This window comes from Heptranchias perlo, chromosome 44 (genome assembly GCF_035084215.1).
Source record: "Heptranchias perlo isolate sHepPer1 chromosome 44, sHepPer1.hap1, whole genome shotgun sequence".
NCBI classification, from domain to species: Eukaryota; Metazoa; Chordata; class Chondrichthyes; order Hexanchiformes; family Hexanchidae; genus Heptranchias; species Heptranchias perlo.
Genome location: NC_090368.1, coordinates 2297199 through 2318697, shown reverse-complemented (window position 1 = coordinate 2318697; position 21499 = coordinate 2297199). Strand labels below are relative to the sequence as shown.

Sequence of the window (21499 nt, the reverse complement as noted above, 5' to 3'; positions counted from 1 at the left end):
AAATTTTAGCCTGGGGAAGGTAGGAGAGAGGGAAACAGTTGGGATTCTTTTGCAAAGTCACGTGAGGACAGCCGGCCGGCGGTATTTCCGGCGGCGCTCGATCAGCTGACGAGAAGCACGTGGTGTGATGGAGCGCGACGCCATGGAGGGTGAGGACTTGATGGCTCCTTATGGGCCCCGGGTCCCACATGATGATTGGGGGGGTGTCACTGGTATTTATTGCCCACCCCTTATTGCCCAGTCTTTGATACCCAACCGAGTGGCTTCCTTGGCCAATTCATGAGGGGGAGGGGGCAGCTAAGAGTCAACCACTTTGGTGTGGGGACTGGAGTCACATATAGGCCGGGACTGGAGTCACATATCAGGCCCAGACTGGGTAAGGGGGGCAGGTTTCCTCCCCTAATGGTGAAAGTTTTACCACTGTCTTGTGTCAAGGGTGTGGAGAGTGTCACCATTGTTTTAATTGCTAATCTACCTAATGTAAAACTGAATTCTTATCAATAACTAACACGTATTAAACACTTTGGTATGATCCCAGCCTGTAACTCACTCCTGGGTATCTGTTATTCTATATATAAACCCCCCGAACCCCTCGATTAGAGTCCAGTCTGTAACTCACTCCCGGGTATCTGTTATTCTATATATAAACCCCCCGAACCCCTCGATTAGAGTCCAGTCTGTAACTCACTCCCGGGTATCTGTTATTCTATATATAAACCCCCCGAACCCCTCGATTAGATTCCAGCCTGTAACTCACTCCCGGGTATCTGTTATTCTATATATAAACCCCCCGAACCCCTCGATTAGATTCCAGTCTGTAACTCACTCCCGGGTATCTGTTATTCTATATATAAACCCCCCGAACCCCTCGATTAGAGTCCAGTCTGTAACTCACTCCCGGGTATCTGTTATTCTATATATAAACCCCCCGAACCCCTCGATTAGATTCCAGCCTGTAACTCACTCCCGGGTATCTGTTATTCTATATATAAACCCCCCGAACCCCTCGATTAGATTCCAGCCTGTAACACACTCCCGGGTATCTATTATTCTATATATTAAACCCCCCCCCCCCGAACCCCTCCATTAGAGTCCAGTCTGTAACTCACTCCCAGGTATCTGTTATTCTATATATAAACCTCCCGAATCCCTTGATTAGATTCCAGCCTGTAACTCACTCCCGGGTATCTGTTACTCTATATATAACCCCCCGAACCCCTCGATTAGATCCCAGCCTGTAACTCACTCCCGGGTATCTGTTTTTCTATATATAACCCCCCGAACCCCTCGATTAGATTCCAGCCTGTAACTCACTCTTGGGTCTCTGTTTTTCTATATATAACCCCCCCCGCCCAAACTCCATGATTAGATCTCAGCCTGTAACTCACTCCCGATTATCTGTTATTCTATATCTAGAAATCAGTACTTTTGGCAGAAGGCAGCAGTAAACCTGGAGCATTGAGCAGTGTGGACAGAGCTGCATGGTCTAATTCAGGATTTATTTAGTTGTTAGAAAACTGTCATAATATTTGCTCAGAATTGAAACTGATTGGATGCTCAAACTCTTGCAGGTCTGAGGAAGCCTTTGGAGAAAATGAGAATGTGAGTCTTGTACAAAATTATTATACTTAAATATGGACATACAATCTTGGAAGAAGGATGTGGAAACATCTCTTAAATTCTAGATCTGTGTTAGAATCTGTTTTGAGGTGCTGACTGTCTCTGGGGTATGAGCTCCATGTGTTTCTATGGTAACTTGCCCAAGTGCCCATTCTTCATGTGTGAGCCTAAGCGATGAATGTTGATAAGACTGTTTGACTGCGAGAGGCATTACAGCTGAGCTGATCCTGACGTGCATTATCTTGCAAGGTTTAGTGGATAATGCCCAATAACCCAGGAGGACTGGGGACAACTGCTGTCCTAGCCAAGATCTTCTCATTTACAATGTTAAGCATTTATCCACTGATCTAGGGGGAAGGGAAGGATGTCTATCGATATCCAACAAATTGGATCCTTGGAATCAATTCTAGGTTCAGATGTCAGACTGCTTTAGTGACTTATCTGAAAATTATCTTCATTATATTAGCTTGTAATTTGTACCCAGGTACCCATTATTCTCTAATCAGTGAATAGGAGACCAAACCTTCATTGACACCAAATACTTATTCATGGCACCATGCAAGCCAGGCAGTTCCCAACTTCTGTTGCTGGTCTGGTAGAGATAGAGCACTGCAATTGCCTGCAGTGGGGGGGGGGGGGGGGGTGGAGGTTGGGAAATCAGTCAGGGTCCTGCCCCTGATCACTCTCCAGTGACCTCTGTTGGAGGTGGATGTTGGGTGAAGGCAGGATCTGGCATGGCTTTGATAAGTTGTCAGTGGTGGAGCATTCTCATCTCTTGAATCAGACCAGAGACGTGAGCCCATACACTAGGCTGACGGGGTGCTGCACCGTCAGAGATGCCGCCTTTCAGATGGGACGTTAAACCGAGGCCCCGTCTGCCCTCATCAGATGGATGTAAAAGATCCACGGCATTATTTCGAGGAAGAGCAGGGCTCTCTGTGTCCTGGGGCAACATTTATCCCTCTATCAACATCACCAAAAACAGATGATCTGGTCATTTATCTCATTACTGTTTGTGGGACCTTGCAGTGTGCAAATTGGTTGCTGCATTTCCTATTTCAAGAGTTTGTCAATTAGCTATAAAGCACTTTGGGACATCCTGAGGTAGTGAAAGGAGGCTATAGAAATGGATATTCTTTCTGTGTAAAAGTATGACATGCTGATGGTCAAGTGTTATTATGTCCTATCAGGCACTAGTTGGATATCACCTTGTTTCTGGAACAAAAATAAAATGGGACTGTTTCTGTGTTGGGCCCAGGGCGAAGAATGAAAGTGGTGACAAGCAGCAGGCTCGGAGGGTGTTCTGCCTGGAGGGAACACCTAACAAGAGATCAGAATCAAGAAAAACAACTGGTAAATGGGAAGGACTTGCATCTGTCTTTTTTTTAAATGTTATTTTCCCAGAGCTCCCCCTGTTTCAACAAATGAGAAATTTTGTTTTCATTTTGGGATACAGTATATGAGTAATTTGAGACATGATGTGTGGTAAGCGTAGGAGGCTTGGGAGGAATAGAGGACTTTGGACCTCTGGATCCCAAAGCTTTCCACCACTGGGGGTTTTCCTCACCTCATGTCTGTCGTAGAATCATTGATAAGAGATTGATTGCTATGATTAGTCAATAACTCCGTTATCGTATCATGCGACTACCAGGATGGTAGAAGGCAAACTAGGTGGACCTTGGTCTTTTATCATCTAGCAATTTTTCTGAAATGAACACACTGCCCAGTTTAGAAATGAGACATACGGACTGGAAGGTCCACAAGTTGAAGGATATACTTGCCTTGGAGGCCGTACAGCGAAAGTTCACTGGATTGATTCCTGGGCTGAGAGGGTTGTCCTAATGAGGAGAGGTTGAGTAGAATGGGCCTATACTCTCTGGAGTTTAGAAGAATGAGAGGTGATCTCATTGAAACATATAAGATTCTAAGGGGGCTTGACAGGTTAGATGCTGAGAGGCTGTTTCCCCTGGCTGGAGAGTCCAGAACTAGGGGGCATAGTCGCAGGATATGGGGTCGGCCATTTAGGACTGAGATGAGGAGAAATTTCTTCATTTTAGAGGGTTGTGAATCTTTGGAATTCTCTACCCCAGCGGGCTGTGGATGCTCAGTCGTTGAGTATATTCAAGGCTGAGATCGATAGATTTTGGGACTCTTTTAAGGAAATCAAGGGTTATGGGGATTGGGCGGGAAAGTGGAGTTGAGGTCGATGATCAGCCATGATCTGACTGAATGGCGGAGCAGGCTCGAGGGGCCATGTGGCCTACTCCTGCTCCTATTTCTTATGTTCTTTATAAGCTTCATCCCTGGTCTATGCCGAGGTCGCAGATTGGAGCTGGGGAAGCACTTGAGGTGGTACGATTTAGCCTCGGTGTCATTTTGTTAAGAAGGGAAGGGAGAATACAGCCTGGGTTCCCACTCCATCCACTTGTGCATGCGTGTGTGTAGAGAGGAGAGTAATGGGCTTGGCTATGATGCCTCCCTTGAACGAATTGCCTCTACTTGGGTGAGATGCTGGTGGGCCACTGGTCCCCATGGAACCATATCCTAGCAGGAGTCAGCGACTTTGGAGAAGGGGAAATTTTCATCATTCGCCCCACCTTTTTAACGTGTCCATAATTAACCCTGTAACAGGATGCAGAACAAACAAACCCTTTTAATTCTGGTTTCTCCCATCTCTCAGGGCTGATCAAGAATGAGGTTTATATCGGAAACCTTCCATCCGAGATGATAGAGGTAAATCGGGACACTTTTGAGTCATTGTTATCAACACCTGCAGTTTCGCGAGCCATCAGTTTTGCACTGTGCCTAGCATTTAATAGATATTGACCTTGCACTGTTTCAATGTATGTGATTCACGATTATGAGAGAGAGTTTGTGTCTCAGCTTGGTCTCCCTGTCGTATACTGCCCTCGCATAACATGGTGAGACTCGGTCAAGGCTCCTGCAGAACTAGCCATCTCGAAATGTACCAGCCGTGTCCTGCGATTGACTCTCTTGCTCCCTAATCTGTGTGTGTGGGGTAAATCTCTACCCTGGGCCTGCCCACAGTGCTGGTTGTAGCAGGGAGAGATAGTTGGATTTTACTGTTACCATCGTGCATTGGGATTCATTGCCCTGTGCCTCGCCATACAAATTCCACAATACGCTGGCACCCAGCCACGGTGAATGCTGACTCGGGTGATGCCTTGACCAGGTGACCGGGCAGAGTCACGAGGGAGAGATTCGAGCCCTGGAAATGGTGCAGAGAGGGACAGGAGCCCTGAGAAACTGAGGAAAGACTAGAGAAAGTTGGGCCTTTTTGTATAGCTTTGAAATTAAATGATTGTGCAGGGAATCCCCATTGAAGGAATATAAGATAGTAAATGGCATGGATGGGGTAAATTCTGACCGGACGATAATTGGGGAAAGGTGATGTTAGGACTTCTCTCGTGAAGGCGTTTGTACAGAGACATGAAATGGACTTTGGGTAGGGGAGCGGAGGCAAAATCCTCTGGTATCAGTTTTAAAAAGTTGGATCGTATAGCAGGGTCTTTTCTGGATGAACTAAGACAGGCTGGATCTGGATCTGTCTTGTGAACAGTTCCTGGGAGTGGAGGAAAGCAGCAGGAACAGACCCCAATGATGGGGTGGGCCGGAGTTGGACTGGCCTCTTCTGCCCTCTTTGGATCTTTAGTACAACTTAGAAAGAATTCCTGAGAGCTGGCTCCTCACGGTTACATTTCCATTTGTTCTCAGGATCAGATCATGCAGCTGTTTGCTGCCTATGAGCCCGTGAAGGTTCGCAAAGTTGTGTCGGGGCTAAAGTGGTAAGCTACAGATTTGCTGTTCGATTTAGTCACGCCAACTTGCATTTATATAGCACCTTTTAACGTAGTAAAACGTCCCAAGGCGCTTCACAGGAGCGATTATCAAACAAAATTTGACACTGAGCCATGTAAGGAGATATTAGGACAGGTGACCAAAAGCTTGGTCAAAGAGGGAGGTTTTAAGGAGCGTCTTAAAGGAGGAGAGAGAGGTGGAGAGGTTTAGGGAGGGAATTCCAGAGCTTAGGGTCTAGGCAGCTGAGCCGTCCTGTATGGATTGTGATCAGTTAACTGGTGAAGGGGGAAGGGGAGGGCGGGTTCTACTGTGCTACATTCCCATCGATGTCCCCTCCTCCCCTTGGCAGCTACGCTTTTGTCGACGTGGGGGATGCTGAAAATGTGGCGCTCGCAGTCAGTCACTTGAACAACACCTTCTACAGCGGGCGGCGCCTGGTTGTGAGAGACCTGGCCGAGTCCAGGAGCAGTGAAAGGCCAACGGAAATGGAGTTACCGGTAAGCGTTGGTAGCGCGGGAGGAGGGGGCTGGGTGGCGGCAGGACTCTTTGCACCTCAGCGATAGGATCACCGCACAATTCCCAATCACGGATCTGCCGTCGGTAACAACAACCACCTGCATTTATACAGCTCCTTTAACTTAGTAAAACATCCCAGTGCACTTCACAGGAGCGATTATCAAACAAAATTTGACACCGAGCCACATAAGGAGATATTAGGACAGGTGACCGACAGCTTGCTCAAAAAGGTAGGTTTTAAAGAGAGGTTGGGGCCCAGGCAGCTGAAGGCACGGCCGCCAGTGGTGGAGCGATGAAAATCGGGGACACGCACGAGGCCAGAATTGGAGGAATGCAGAGATCTCGGAGGGTTGTAGGGCTGGAGGAGGTTACAGAGATAGGGAGGGGACGAGGACCATGGAGGGATTTGAAAACAAGGATGAGAATTTTAAATTTGAGGCGTTGCCGGACCGGGAGCCAACGTAGGTCAGCGAGCACAGGGGGCGATGGGTGAACGGGACTTGGTGCGAGTTAGGATACGGGGCAGCAGAGTTTTGGATGAGTAGAATCCAAACTGTGATTTTGGGGGTGGAATGGTCATGAAGATGCCCTTGCAGCACCATCTAATGGCAGGCTTTTAAAAAAAAAATTGTTAGTCATTCTTGGGATGTTGGTGTCGTTGGCAAGGCTGGGATTTATTGCCCATCTCCTAGTTGCCCCTTGAGAAGGTGGTGGTGAGCCGCCTTCTTGAACCGCTGCAGTCCATGTGGAGAAGGTTCTCCCACGGCATTTTGCAGTTAGGTTGGGAGTTCCAGGATTTTGACCCAGCGACGATGAAGGAACGGCCGATGTGTGTCCAAGTCAGGATGGCGTGTGACTTAGCGGGGAACTTGGAGGTGATGGTGTTCCCATGCACCTGCTGCCCTTGTCCTTCTAGGTGGCGGACCCAGGTTTCATTTAACTGTTGGCTTAAACAATTGGGGAGGAGGGGGAATTAAATCAGCCAGGGTCCATGCCCTGATCGACTCCTATTAGTCCAGCAATTTTATTTTAAATTCACAAGCTTTCGGAGGCTTCCTCCTTCCTCAGGTGAACGAAATGAAATCCTCGAAATGAAATCGCATTTATAATGAAATTTCATTTCGAGGATTTCATTTCGTTCACCTGAGGAAGGAGGAAGCCTCCGAAAGCTTGTGAATTTAAAATAAAATTGCTGGACTATAACTTGGTGTTGTAAAATTGTTTACAATTGTCAACCCCAGTCCATCACCGGCATCTCCACATCATGACTCCTATTAGGAAATTGCCTCAGATAAGGACAGGTTCGGACTCAGCGGTGATGAGCCCCGTGGTCAAACGGCCTACTGACCCATGTGGAGTGGCTGAAGTAATGAGAGTGTGGCTGACCGGCACCTGTGGAACCGCATTGGGAGGGAAAAGGTTCTTTTGATCTGAGCCGTTCTGTGCTTTCATCGGCAGAGTGCCCTTATGGAAGGTCCTAATACTGTACCCCTCTCCTGTTTTCCAGGCTCTGGAGAAGGTTGACAAGGACTCCAGCTCACAGTCCAGCGAAGGTAGCAGTGAGTACATTTTGTGTCTTGTTCCCTCCACACACGACCGCCGACCCTCCTTTACTGGCCACGTTCCTAGGAAGGAACATAGGAACAGGAGGAGGCCATTCAGTCCCTCAAGCCTGCACCGCCTTTCAATTAGATCGTGGCAAACCTCCACTTATCTCAACTCCGTTTACCCGTCTTTGCTCCAGATCCCTCGATGCCCTTACCTTACAAAAATCTGTCGCTCTCAGTCCTGAAAGCTTCAGTTGACCCCCAGCATCCACAGCCTTTTGGGGGAAGAGCGTTCCAGATTTCCACTACCCTTTGTGTGAAAAATTGCTTCTTCATTTCCCTCCTGAATGTCTTAGCTCTAATTTTAAGATTATGTCCCCTCGTTTTCAGTTCCCCAACCAGAGGAAATAGTTTCTCTGTAGCTACCCTATCCTTTTAACATTTTAAACACCTCAATATTCTATACTCGAGGGAATACAAGCCAAGTTTATGCATTCTGTCCTCATAATTTAACCCTCTAAGCCCGGTATCATTCTGGTGAATCTGCACTGCATCCACTCCATGGCCAGTATATCCTTCCTGAGGCTCGGTGCCCAATGAACAGTTTATCTACCTACCATCCTCCCATGAAGGGACTGACTCTTGTTAGCTTCCAGTCAGACTCCTACTCCACCAAAGTGCTCATTCTTCATGTTTGAACCTAGACAACAAAAACTTGCATTTAGATAGCGCCTTTAACTTCGTAAAACGCCCCAAGGGGCTTCACAGGAGCGATTATCAGACAAAAATTGACACCGACCTAAAGAAGGAGATATTGGAACAGGTGACCAAAAGCTTGGTCCAAGAGGTAGGTTTTGAGGAGAGGGGGAGAGAGAGAGGGGTTTGGGAAGGGAATTTCAGAGCTTAGGGCCTAGGCAGCTGAAGGCACAGCCGCCAATGGTGGAGTAAAGTTGGATGCTTGGAGTTGGAGGAGCGCTGAGTTCTTGGAGGGGCGAGGCCATGGAGGGATTTAAATACTAAGATGAGAATTTTAAAACCGAGTATCAGTGAGCTATTCAACCATTGAGGGCATCACTGAGCCCAACAATCAACATACACACAATATGGCCCCAGGTTCCATCAGTGCATAGTACAACCGTTATACTATTGGGCACAACAACACTGGGTAAAGAACAGGCTCACATCTCAAACTCTGCATGGGGGGGGGGGAGATGGAGAATGGAACGGGGCAGATTTTTACAGTGGGATTCTTCCATATCTCTTTGTGGAGTTAATTTCTCCCCATTTTTTTTTCTCCCTCAGAATCTCAGTTTGTCTCTCGGCCAATTAAAGATGGAAGTCAGTCTAGCAACGCAGTCCCTTTGGAGATGAGGTATGGGCCGCCATTACAGGGTGTTTATAAATAGCAATCAAAGGCAACTACTCGCAATGGCTCAAGTAACAATTGTCCTACTGAGCCACACAGACCAGAAGGTCCTGGGTTTGATTCCTGGCTCGTACTGAGTTCAATGAGTCACATTGCACAGTTGGGTACCAGTCAATCTCCTGCCTCACCCATGTGTTCAATCTTCATGCTTGAACCTAGACAACAACAACTACTTGCATTTATATAGCGCCTTTTAACGTCATAAAATGCCCCAAGACGCTTCACAGGAGCGATTATCAAACAAAATTTGACACTGAGCCACATAAGGACATATCAGGACAGGCAACCAAAAGCTTGGTCAAAGAGGTAGGTTTTAAGGAGAGAGAGAGGTGCGGAGAGGTTTAGGGAGGGAATTCCAGAGCTTAGGGCCTAGGCAGCTGAAGGTATGGTCGCCAGTGGTGGAGCGATGAAAATCAGGGACGCGCAAGTGGCCAGAATTGGAGGAGTGCAGAGATCTCGGAGGGTTGCAGAGATAACGAGGAGCGAGGCCACGGAGGGATTTGAAAACAAATGCCTTCCTCATCCTCTGTGGTTCTTACTGGGGAACTGCTGGATGGATAGCAGCCTCCTCCAGTATTCTCTACGTGAGGCAAGATAGTGAGTCTTGGCAGGGTATTTGACTATTGGGGAGGGAGGGTAAAAATAGTGGGATCGTACTGACAGTGGAGTCCAACATTCACGCATGCAATTTCCAGCAGGAGTCACTGGAGAGCACAAGAATACTGACTGAATTCCCGCAAGCCCATGGCTACCGAGGCCAATCCTATCACTTCTGCCTCAGCCGAAATGGTGAAACAGTAGTGTAATGGTTATGAGCCTGGTTTAGCCACCCAGAGGTCATGAGTTCAAACCCCACCAGGGCAAGATGTGGAATCGAATTCAACAAAATCTAGTGATCTTTGCGGGCTTGTACCAGAACAAAAATAACAATGAAATCTGCCGAAAAACACGAATGGGTTCACTAAACAAACCCCTGCCCAGTATGGTTGACTATCAAGCTACTCATGTACTGGCCATTACCACCTGCTCAGGGCAACTAGGGATGGGCAATAAATGCGGACTTGACTTCTGAGAACATTTAGATTTAAAAAAAAAGAAAAATCCTTGACAATCTCTGCACAGAACTGGGGGCATTTCCTGGTCTGTGTGTTTCAGTATCACAAAAGTACGTTACTTGAGCCAACATGGCACGGCCTGCATGGATTGTGGTCAGTCAACGGGCGGAGGGGATGTCCTGTGGGCAGGGGGGAGGGGAGGGCGGGTTCCACTGTGCTACGTGCCCATCGATGTCCCTTCCTCCCCTTGGCAGCTACGCTTTTGTCGACGTGGGGGATGCTGAAAATGTGGCGCTCGCAGTCAGTCACTTGAACAACACCTTCTACAGCGGGCGGCGCCTGGTTGTGAGAGACCTGGCCGAGTCCAGGAGCAGCGAAAGGCCAACGGAAATGGAGTTACCGGTGAGTGTTGGGTAGCGCGGGAGGAGGGGGCTGGGTGGCGGCAGGGCTCTTTGCACCTCGGCGGCAGGATCACCGCACAATTCCCAATCACGGATCTGCCATCGGTAACGGGTAGGGTCGCCAACCCTCCAGGATTGCCCCGGAGTCTCCAGGAATTGAAGATTAATTTCCGGGACAACTGCTGCGAGCAAATCCCGGGACTAAAATCATGGGGGCATTAAAATCAATGTTTTTTTTCATATCCATTTAACACCTTTTTTTAAATGGTTGTAGAAACGGGGATAAAAGGCTGTTTGACTCCTCAGGGCCGTTAAGAGGCTGGAGATCATGTGATGAAATCTCCAGGAATACGTCCACCCCAGTAACAGGTAGAATCCAAGCTGTGATTGGGGGGAGGGAATGATCATGAAGATGCTCTCGTGACACAATCTAATGGCAGGGCTTTTTAAAAAAAATATATTATTTATTCATGGGATGTGGGCGTCACTGGCAAGGCCGTCATTTATTGCCCGTCCCTAGTTGCCCCTTGAGAAGTTGGTGGTTAGCCTCCTTCTTGAACCGCTGCAGTCCGTGTGGTGAAGGTTCTCCCACAGTGCTGTTAGGTCGGAAGTTCCAGGATTTTGACCCAGCGATGATGAAGGAACAGCGATATATGTCCAAGTCGGGATGGTGTGTGTGGACTTGGAGGTGATGGTGTTCCCGTGCACCTGCTGCCCTTTGTCCTTCTAGGTGGCGGAGGTCATGGGTTTAGGAGGTGCTGTCGAAGATTGAAGAGGAGCTTTGGAAGGAGGTGAGCCAAAGGAAGAGAATGGGCTGCTGATGTGGATCTGCTGTCAGTGTCCACTGTGGTACTGAACTACAGAGATCAGAAAGGTCCCAGGTTTCATTTAACTGTTGGCTTAAACATGGAGTAGACGAATGAGAGATGATCTTACTGAAACATATAAGATCCTGAGGGCACTAGAAGGGGTAGATGCTGAGAGGAGGTTTCTCCTTGTGGGAGAGACTAGAACTAGGGGCCACAGTTTAAAAATAAGGGGTCTCCCATTTAAGACGGAGATGAGGAGAAATTTTTTCTCTCAGAGGGTCGTGAGTCTGTGGCAGTCCATTCCCCAGGTGGAGGCAGGGTCATTGAATATTTTTAAGGCTGAGTTAGATAGATTCCTGATTAACAAGGTTATAGTAGGTAGACGGGAAAGCAGGGTTGAGGTCGCAATCAGATCAGCCATGATCTTATCAAATGGCAGAGCAGCCTCGAGGGGCCGAATGGCCTACTCCTGCTCTTAATTCGTATGTGGTGGGATGGGGAAGGGGGATTAAATCAGCCAAGGTCCATGTTCCTGATCGACTCCTACTAGGAAAGTGCCTCAGATAAGGACAGGCTAACAACAGCGATGAGCCTGTGGTCAAACGGCCTGCTGAAGTAATAGGAATGTGGCTGACCGGCACCTGTGGAACCGCATTGGGAGGGAAAAGGTTCTTTTGATCTGAGCCGTTCTGTGCTTGCATCGGCAGAGTGCTCTTATGGAAGGCCCTAAAACTGTACCCCTCTCCTGTTTTCCAGGCTCTAGAGAAGATTGACAAGGACTCCAACTCACAGTCCAGCGAAGGTACGGGTAAGTACATTTTTTTTTATTCGTTCATGGGATGTGGGCGTCGCTGGCAAGGCTGGCATTTATTGCCCATCCCTAATTGCCCTTGAGAAGGTGGTGGTGAGCCGCCTTCTTGAACCGCTGCAGTCCGTGTGGTGAAGGTTCTCCCACAGTGCTGTTAGGAAGGGAGTTCCGGGATTTTGACCCAGCGACGATGAAGGAACGGCCGATATATTTCCAAGTCGGGATGGTGTGTGACTTGGAGGGGAACGTGCAGGTGGTGTTGTTCCCATGTGCCCGCTGCCCTTGTCCTTCTAGGTGGTAGAGGTTGCGGGTTTGGGAGGTGCTGTCGAAGAAGCCTTGGCGAGTTGCTGCAGTGCATCCTGTGGATGGTACACACTGCAGCCACTGTGCGCCGGTGGTGAAGGGAGTGAATGTTTAGGGTGGTGGATGGAGTGCCAATCAAGCGGGCTGCTTTGTCCTGGATGGTGTCGAGCTTCTTGAGTGTTGTTGGAGCTGTGATTGGGGGGAACGGGGGGATGGTCATGAAGATGCCCTTGTGACACAATCTAATGGCAGGCCCCATTCACAGGAAGGAACATTAGGAACAGGAGTAGGCCATTCAGCCCCTCGAGCCTGCCCTGCCTTTCAGTTGGCTGATTTCCGTTTACCCGCCTTAGCTCCATATCTGTTGATTCCCTTACCGAACAAAAAACCTATCCAGTTAACCCCCAGCATCCACAGACTTTTGGGGGAGAGGGTTCCAGATTTCCACTACCCTGTGTGAAAAAGAACCTTCTGATTTCCATCATAAATGGCCTAGCTCTAATTTTATCATGTCCCCTCATTTTCGATTTCCCCAACCAGAGGAAATAGTTTCTCTGTATCTACTCTATCGAATCCTTTTAATGTTTTAAACCCCTCAATCTTTTATATTCAAGGGCATACAAGCCCAGTTTATGCAACCTGTCCTCATAATTTAACCTTCTAAGCCCCGGTAAATCTGCGGCACACCCCTTCCAAGGCCAATGTGTCCTTCCTGAGGCTCGGTGCCCAGTGAATGGCTCCTATTTCTTATAAAGCATACGGCCCCTCGACTCTGCTCCGCCATTCATTCAGATCATGGATGATCTTCGACCTCAACTCCACTCCCCCTCTTTCCCTCCCCCCACTCCTGGATCCCCATATCCCTTGATTCCCCTAGAGTCCAAAAATCTATCGATCTCAGCCTTGAATATGCTCAATGACTGGGCATCCACAGCCCTCTGGGTTATCTATCTGCCATCCTCCCCTCCTGAAGGGACTGACTCTTGGCGGGTGCCAGTCAGTCTCCTACTCCACCCAAGATCCTAGATAAACAACTTGCATTTAAACAGCGCCTTTAACTTAGCAAAAGGCCCCAAGCAGCGATTATCAGACAAAAATTGACACTGAGCCAAGGAAGGAGATATTGGGACAGGTGACCAAAAGCAAGGTCAAAGAGGTAGAATTTAAGGAGGGTCTTAAAGGAGAGGTAGAGAGGTTTGAGGAAGGGAATTTCAGAGCTTGGGGCTTAGATGGCAGAAGGCCCGGCCGCCAAAGTAGGATGGACAGAGTTGGAGGAGCGCTGAGCTCTCGGAGGATTGTGGGCCTGGAGGAGGTTATAGAGATAGGGAGGGGCGAGGCCGTGGTGGGATTTAAACAATAGGATGAGAATTTTAAAATCGAGGCGGTATCTGTCAGCTATTCAACCATTGAGGGCATCACTGAGCCCAACAATCACACACACACAGTATGGCGGCAGTCACTGCATGGTACAACCGTTATAATATTGGGCACAACAACACTGGACAAAAAACAGGCTCACTTCTCTCTCGCAAACTCTGCATGGAGTTGGGGGGAGATGGAGAAGAGAATGGGGCAGATTTTTACGGTGGGTTTCTTCCATATCTCTTTGTGGAGTTAATTTCCCCCCATTTTTTTTCTCTTCCCTCAGAATTTCAGTTTGTCTCTCGGCCAATTAAAGATGGAAGCCAGACCAGCTACGCAGTCCCTTTGGAGATGAGGTATGGGCCACCATTGCAGGGTGTTTATAAATACCAGTCAAAGGCAGCTACGCACAATGGCTCCAAGCAACAGTTGTCTTACTGAGCCACAGCAGAAGGTCCTGGGTTTGATTTCTGGTTCGTGCTGAGTTCATAGAATCATACAGTACAGAATGAGGCCATTCGGCCCACCATGCCTGTGCTGGCTCTTTGAAAGAGCTATCCAATTAGTCCCACTCCCCCCTGCTCTTTCCCCATAGCCCTGAAAATTTCTCATTTTCAAGTATTTATCCAAGTTATTATTGAATCTGATTCCACCGCCCTTTCAGGCAGCGCATTCCAGATCATAACAACTCGCTGCGTTAAAAAAAAAATTCTCCATCTCCCCTCTGGTTCTTTTGTCAATTAGCTTAAATCTGTGGTCTCTGGTTACCGATCCTCCTGATCTCAGCTGGTGCAGAGGTAGGTACACTCAGTTTTTGGGTTCATATTAAATTTAAGATAACGTTTTTAACCTATCGGACTGGCTCAGTGGGTAGCACCCTTGTCTGAGTCGGAAGGTTGTGGGTTTAAGGCCCGCTCCAGGGTTCAAGCACACAATCTAGGCTGTGAATGAGGGGCTGCTGCACTCCCGAGAGGTGAGATTTAAACCGAGGCCCCGTCTGCCCGTTCCAGTCAATTGTAAAATGATCCCAAGCCTCTGTTGGAAGAAGAGCAGGGGAGTTATTCCGGGTTCCTGGCCAACATTGATTCCTCAACCTACACCGCCCAATTTTTTAGTGGGATCTTGCTGTGCGCAGTTGGCTGCTGAGTTTACCCACAAAAGAGTGACGACACTTTAATAGTAACCCGTTGGCCGCAAAGCGCTATGGGACATCCTGGGCCTCGTGAAAAGTGTTGTATAAATGAAAAGAGAAGGCTGAGGGGTGACCTGATAAAGGTCTTCAAAATTATGAAGAGGTTTGATAGGGTAGACGTAGAGAAGATGTTTCCACTTGTGGGGGAGACCAGAACTAGGGGGTCATAAATATAAGAGAGTCACTAATAAATCCAATAGGGAATTCAGGAGAAACTTCTTTACCCAGAGAGTGGTGAGAATGTGGAACTCACTACCACATGGAGTGGTTGAGGCGAATAACGTAGATGCATTTAAGGGGAAGCTAAATAAACAGATGCGGGAGAAAGGAATAGAAGGATATGCTGATAGGGTGAGATGAAGTAAGGTGAGAGGGGGCTTGTGTGGAGCTTAAACACCAGCATAGACCAGTTGGGCCGAATGGCCTGTTTCTGTGCTGTAAATTCTGTGTTATTTCTTTCCAGGAGTTTGACGTTGGTGCAGATGCTGACCAGCTGTTTCAAGGATATCGGGTGGCTCGCTGAGAGTACAAAGGTACACGGGGAGGTCGGACTGATGGTCATGGACACATTCCCTCGTGTGCCATACTTCTGGGCCATAAACTTAACTCCGGTAAGGGGTCGACCGGCTACGACGAAAATGAGCGTTTGGGTGTTTCAATGACTAGTTTTATCTTGTAAAACCATTTGAAGAATGCTCAAAACTGACACTCCCAGTGCAGTACTGGGGGAGTGCTGCACTGTCAGAGGTGCCGTCTTTCGGATGTGCCGTTAAGGCCACGTCTGCCTTCTCGGGTGGCTGCAAAAGATCCCACGACACTGTTTCGAAGCAGAGGAGTTCTCCCCCGTTGTCCTGGGGCCAATATTTAATCCCTCAACCAACATCACTAAAGAAAGCAGATGATCCGGTCATTGTCACACTGCTGTTTGTGGGATCTTGCTGTGCGCAAATTGACTGCTGAGTTTCCTACTTTACAACAGTAACTATACTTAAAAAGTACTTAATTAGCTGTAAAACACTTTGGGACGTCCTGAGATTGTGAAAGGCGCAATATAAATACCAAAACTGAGAGGTTATAACTATTATAAAAGACTGAACAGGCTGGGGCTCTTTTCTCTAGAAAAAAGACTGAGGGGTGACCTAATAGAGGTCTTTAAAATTATGAAGGGGTTCGACAGCATAAACATGGAGAAGATGTTTCTACTTGTTGGGGAGACCAAAACTAGGGGCCATAAATATAAGATAGTCACTAATAAATCCAATAGGGAATTCAGGAGAAACTTCTTTACCCAGAGAGGGGTGAGAATGTGGAACTCGTAAGGGTGGTTGAGGCGAACAGCGAAGATGCATTTAAGGGGAAGCTGGATAAACACATGGGGGAGAAAGGAATAGAAGGATATGTTGATAGGGTGGGAGGAGGCTCGTGTGGAGCATAAACGCCGGCATAGTTTGGGGGGAGGGAGAGGAAAATCCCAAGCTCGTTGGGTTTGAGATTTAAAAATGATTTCCTTTCTGGTAGGAGACGTACGTGAAGATGTGCCAGCTGTTCAACGCACTCTCCGTCGTTACCCAGGAGCAACCGTTCCTCAAGAAAAGCAACGTCCAGAGGGGCCAGCGTTGCATGGCTGAATTCCCGGGAGAGGGCGGAGAATGGAACAGGTCGGTGAGCTTCCTTGTGCGGTTGAGGGGGGGGGACATTGTGCTCGGGGTGGGGGAGGGATGATCCAAGCAATAAATTTGCACGCACGCTCGTCCCAATGGCTCCAGTGGGATTACACACTGCCTGGTTAGTGCTGGAGCCTCACAGATAGGAGCCTAGCAGGTTCAGCCTCTGATCATAGCATCATACAGCATAGAAAGAGGCCATTCGGGCCATCGTGCCCGTGCTGGCTCTTTGAAAGAGCAATCCAATTAGTCCCACTCTCCCCTGCTCGTTCCCCATCGCCCTGCAAATTTTTCCCCTACAAAGCACAAGTCAGGAGTGTGATGGAATACTCTCCACTTGCCTGGATGAGTGCAGCTCCGACAACACTCAAGAAGCTCGACACCATCCAAGATAAAGCAGCCTGCTTGATTGGCACCCCATCCACCACCCTAAACATTCACTCCCTTCACCACTGGCGCACAGTGGCTGCAGTGTGTACCATCCACAGGATGCAGTGCAGCAACTCGCCAAGGCTTCTTCGACAGCACCTCCCAAACCCGCGACCTCTACCACCTAGAAGGACAAGGGCAGCAGGCACATGGGAACACCACCACCTGCACGTTCCCCTCCAAGTCACACACCATCCTGACTTGGAAATATATCGCCGTTCCTTCATCGTCGCTGGGTCAAAATCCTGGAACTCCCTTCCTAACAGCACTGTGGGAGAACCGTCACCACACAGACTGCAGCGGTTCAAGAAGGCGGCTCACCACCACTTTCTCCAGGGGCAATTAGTGGGCAATAAATGCTGGCCTGGCCAGCGACGCCCACATCCCATGAACGAATAAACAAAAAAAAGTATTTATCCAGTTCCTTTTTTTTTTGAACGTTACTATTGAATCTGCTTCCACCGCCCTCTCAGACAGCGCATTCCAGATGTGTGGTGAGTTGGCTCATCTCAGCCCGGGGGGGGTTACAATTGGGCTGTGCCCCAGGGCTAGACGGGCTGTGGGGGAGAAATGAGGCTTCTGCTCCCGACTGCAGTGACCCTACGTGTGCAGATGTTGAGTCCACCTGAACTCCTGGTGTGATTTCCAGCCTTGTTGCTCACTCCCAGCAGCAGTGTTTATATATTTGCTTCCAGTCACTGTGTTGTGCAGTCAGTGTTGATGTGCAGTGCCACCAGCTGCCTGGAATGAGTATTACAACCAGGCCCTTTCTGTGCAGAAACATTTCTTTGCCGAAATCCAGACCAGGAAGGTCCTGGGTGGGTTCCCCCGGTCTGTGCTGAGCACGCTGATCTCAGCTGGGTGGTGGACTATAAACAACTGGTCTCATCGTCCGAGGGCTAGTGCGGGGACTAAAAATATTAATCACTATCTACTGACCCCTGCTGGTTTGCTGATTTTCATCACTGCACCATTGGTGTCCGTGCCTTCAGCTGCCTAGGCCCTGAGCTCTGGAACTCCCTCCCTAAACCCTTCCGCCTCTCTCTCCTCCTTTAAGACACGCCCTTAAAACCGACCTCTTTGACCAAGCTTGTGGTCACCTGTCCTAATATCTCCTTGTGTGGTTCAGTGTCAAATTTTGCCCGATTTACGCACCTGTGAAACGCCTTGGGACGTTTTACTACGTTAGAGGAGCTATATAAATGCAGGGTGTTGTAAAGAGACTCCAGGAATCACTAATTTAGATTTTGTGCAGCTTTGAGGGAGGGTTGAGGTGGTGGACCCAGCAAGAACAAGGAAAGTCCCGAGCAAAGTTCGGGGTGGGGGGGTGGGGGTTTGAGATGCTGCACAACTGACACCCCCTCTCTTTCTTCCCCCCCCCCCCCCCCCAAAATCTTTGAGCATTATCGCCACAACTAATCGGTCGTTATGCTGACCCCTTTGAGGATTAAATGGTAAAATCTACCTTGTCCGTTTTTGTATTGAAGGTGCTGGATAGTCGATGTGGTGGAGAGCCGGGTCATCCTGTTCTACGTGGATTCTGGGAGCACGGCCTGTGTCCCCACAACGTCGGTGAAATCTCTGGACAATGATGAGTTCTGGACGGTCCCGCCTCTGGTCCAGCCCTTCGTCCTGCAGCAAGGTAAGTCTCTGCATCCTTTTGCTTTCTGTGGCAGACCCTGTGGAACCTCCCCTCCTCTTGTTGCTGGACCATGCCTATGGCTAGACTATGCCTGGACATGCAGTTACCCATCTGGACTGAATCTTCCATCCATTGTTCATGCATACTGTCGCGATTGGTCAGGTGGCTCAGTGGGCAGCTCTCTCGCCTCTGAGCTACCAGGTTGTGGGTTCGAGCCCCACTCCAGAGACTCGAGCACATAATCCAGGCCCACACTCCCGGTCCCAGTACTGAGGGCAGTGCTGCACTGTCGGAGGTGCCGTCTTTAGGATGAGACGTTAAACCGAGGCCCCGTCTGCCCCTCTCAGGTGGATGTAAAAGATCCCACAGCCACTATTTCAAAGAAGAGCAGGGTGTCCTGGGACGATATTTATCCCTCAACCAACACCTAAAAAACGATGATCTGGTCATTATCACATTGCTGTTTGTGGGATCTTGCTGTGCGCAGATTGGCTGCTGCCTTTCCTACATTACAACAGCGACTACACTTCATAAGTACTTAACTGGCTGTAAAGCGCTTTGGGACATCCTGAGGTCGTTAAAGGCACTATATAAATGCAAGCCTGTCTGTCTTTTTATGATTTTGTTGCTATTTTGTGAACAATCAAAACATTTCCTGCTAGTTGTCCTGACCTCACTAACCTGATGTCTCCCCAAGGGCAGAGGCCAGATTTACAAGCATCTGCCAACCCGGAGCAACAGCAATTAGCCTCTCAACTAACCTCACAATCTGCTTATTTAGAGCACTTACCCCACAGGGAAGTGTTGTGCAGCAGGTACTAAGTCAGATTTCTGCTCTCCTTCAGTGACTATATTCTTAAGGGTTTAAACCAGGCCTGTCCTTATCAACACACATTTCTGCAAGTGCCCTTATGCCTGGTAGGAAAAGTCTTATCATCCCATAAAATGTGAGACTGGCCTTGTGCAACATGGCAGAGGATCCGATAGTAAGAATGTAACTGCTCACCCCAATGGCTGAGTTTTGAGCAGCTGAACCATAAAGGCGGGCAGGACCCACATTTGGTTCACACTCCCCCCTCAGTCTGCACCGAGTGAGACAGTCCCTGCCGGGGTAACAGCCTAGGGCGGTATCTGTGCTCCTGGGCTGAAGGAATGGGAAGCTTACTCCTGGTGTTGCAGCTGCATCAGGCTCGTGGTCTAATAACCTGCGTACACTCGCAGCTCGGGCTCACTCGTGGAGAACGGTCGCTTGGGTAAGGCACAGGGGTGCGTGACGGTCGGCACGTTCAGGGGGCGCAGAGGAAACTACGAGGACCCTTTGTTTTAAGGTGGCAGAAAATATGGCCCAAGGCGAATGTCGGCATTAAAAACCTATTCACAATGTGTTTTTAAAACAGGCGTCATGGGCAATCGCAAGATGGATGGGACCATTCTGAAGGGGAGAGTTGTCGGATTCCACGAGGCAGAGGTAAGAATACACAACGGGAATTAAGTAACTGAAATACGTTGGGGAAATTTCCCCCCCCCCCCCCCCAACCCCGGACACACTGACTCCCGCTGGGGTAGTGGCATGGTTACCTGCCTCTGATACCTCACCCGAGTGCTTGTTCTCCATTGCGTGCACCTGAGCAGGGAGCGTCGGCAGGCGATCAGACCGCAGAGGGAGCCCTGTCCCCGAAAGGGCCTCTGAGTGGTCACTTTTAACGCCCGACGGGGTGAGCCGTTGTGAAATGGGAATCCCCATTAGCCAGACCCCTTTATCCATCAGAACTTTTGGTAAGACAAAGCCACACCTCATCATGAATGAATTGGAGGGGGCCAGAAAAGACCAGTCCCAGTGTAGAGGAGATGAGTTACCAGAAGGTAAGTTGGGAACGATGGTTAAGGGGAGAGGAAAGCGAACGGGACCTCACCGAGATGCAGTCAGTCTCGCTAAAGCCTTCCCTCTGTTGGGTGTACGACTGCTATTAATGGCTTGCAAGTCGGTGAGGGAGGAGCTGCCGCCCGAGTCACCGGCCAAGGGTGTGTGGGGAGGGGGGAGTCCGAGGGAGGGGGAAGGTCTGGAGGGAGAGGGGGCCGAGGCCGGGGTGGTGGGGGAAAACAAGTGTCTGATTAGCTGAGTGTCTGCCCCCCCCCCCCCACCTTTCTCCTTCTCTGGAATGAAACTATCTTTTTTTTTAAAAGCCCCACATCCTGAAATTTTGCATCACACATGAGGACTGAAGGCGGCGCTGACAAGGAAGCAAACCCAAACACTGAGAAAATGAAATAAAGTATGTTATGAAATTGTAAACCAGAGTGTGTGCTAATCACCTTTCATATAACCGAGCTTTAAGCAGTAAAGGGAAGGGCCACAGCAATTAATCCAAATGATTTTCCACCAGGACGATTCAAGTCAAATTAATTTGTGTTTTAAGGGCTTCCCACCCCACAATCCTGTTTACTTCTGTCTCTTCAACTTTCTCCGGCCAGCCTTTTCTGTACAAGAAACAAGGTTTTAATTGTGTCGGGTGGGGGGAGTGCTGGCAGTGGATGGAGATCTCTGTCTGGCGAGAGTAGAATTTAAATTTCTGGGCTGACTACAGGGGCAAATGTAACCCCTGCCCCACAGATTGGGGGAGTTAATTCCCACCACTTCATCCAAACTCAAGAGGAACAATTTAAATGTCATGACCTGTTGAAACCGCTCTAAAAGAGTGTTTTTTTTTTGGGGGGGGGAGGGAGGGAGGATGAAAAAATGTTGATGGCGGAGGGAAGCTGAACCCCAGACCTGAAGGAACCCCAGGATTCAGTGCACCTCTCGCACCTCCCCCCTCACTCTTTCACTGCCTTTTAAACACGATGCTGAAATGATTATGGAGAGACTGGGATTATTCTCCGTTGGAGCAGAGAGGTTAAGAGACATT

At 48.9% G+C, this 21499-nt stretch overlaps 1 protein-coding gene across 4 annotated transcripts; it reads left to right on the top strand.

Moving 5' to 3' along the window:
• Window positions 1–93: 93 nt before the first annotated feature.
• Window positions 94–20886, top strand: LOC137306735 (tudor domain-containing protein 10-like). Of its 4 annotated transcripts, none has more exons than XM_067976101.1 (16): window positions 94–149; window positions 1572–1602; window positions 2879–2973; window positions 4301–4353; window positions 5356–5426; window positions 5789–5936; window positions 7463–7508; window positions 8805–8874; window positions 10238–10385; window positions 11950–12001; window positions 13953–14022; window positions 15322–15469; window positions 16377–16516; window positions 18439–18593; window positions 19991–20061; window positions 20778–20886. In XM_067976101.1, exons 1-16 carry the CDS (start codon window positions 128–130, stop codon window positions 20814–20816), a joined length of 1359 nt encoding a protein of 452 aa, XP_067832202.1. In that variant the 5' UTR covers window positions 94–127; the 3' UTR covers window positions 20817–20886. The 4 variants fall into 4 exon arrangements, with proteins under 4 accessions (XP_067832202.1, XP_067832203.1, XP_067832201.1 ...); XM_067976102.1 differs by having other exon boundaries at window positions 7463–7514; window positions 11950–11995; XM_067976100.1 differs by having other exon boundaries at window positions 7463–7514.
• Window positions 20887–21499: the final 613 nt, after the last annotated feature.

What these genes read in the sequence shown, in the direction of transcription:
- LOC137306735 (XM_067976100.1), top strand. Translation starts at nt 128, where the DNA reads ATGGAGCGCGACGCCATGGAGG. An exon ending in GCAGTCCCTTTGGAGATGAG is followed by an intron (nt 8,875 to 10,237) that starts GTATGGGCCGCC and finishes TCCCCTTGGCAG; the next exon opens with CTACGCTTTTGTCGACGTGG. An exon ending in GGGCCATAAACTTAACTCCG is followed by an intron (nt 15,470 to 16,376) that starts GTAAGGGGTCGA and finishes CCTTTCTGGTAG; the next exon opens with GAGACGTACGTGAAGATGTG.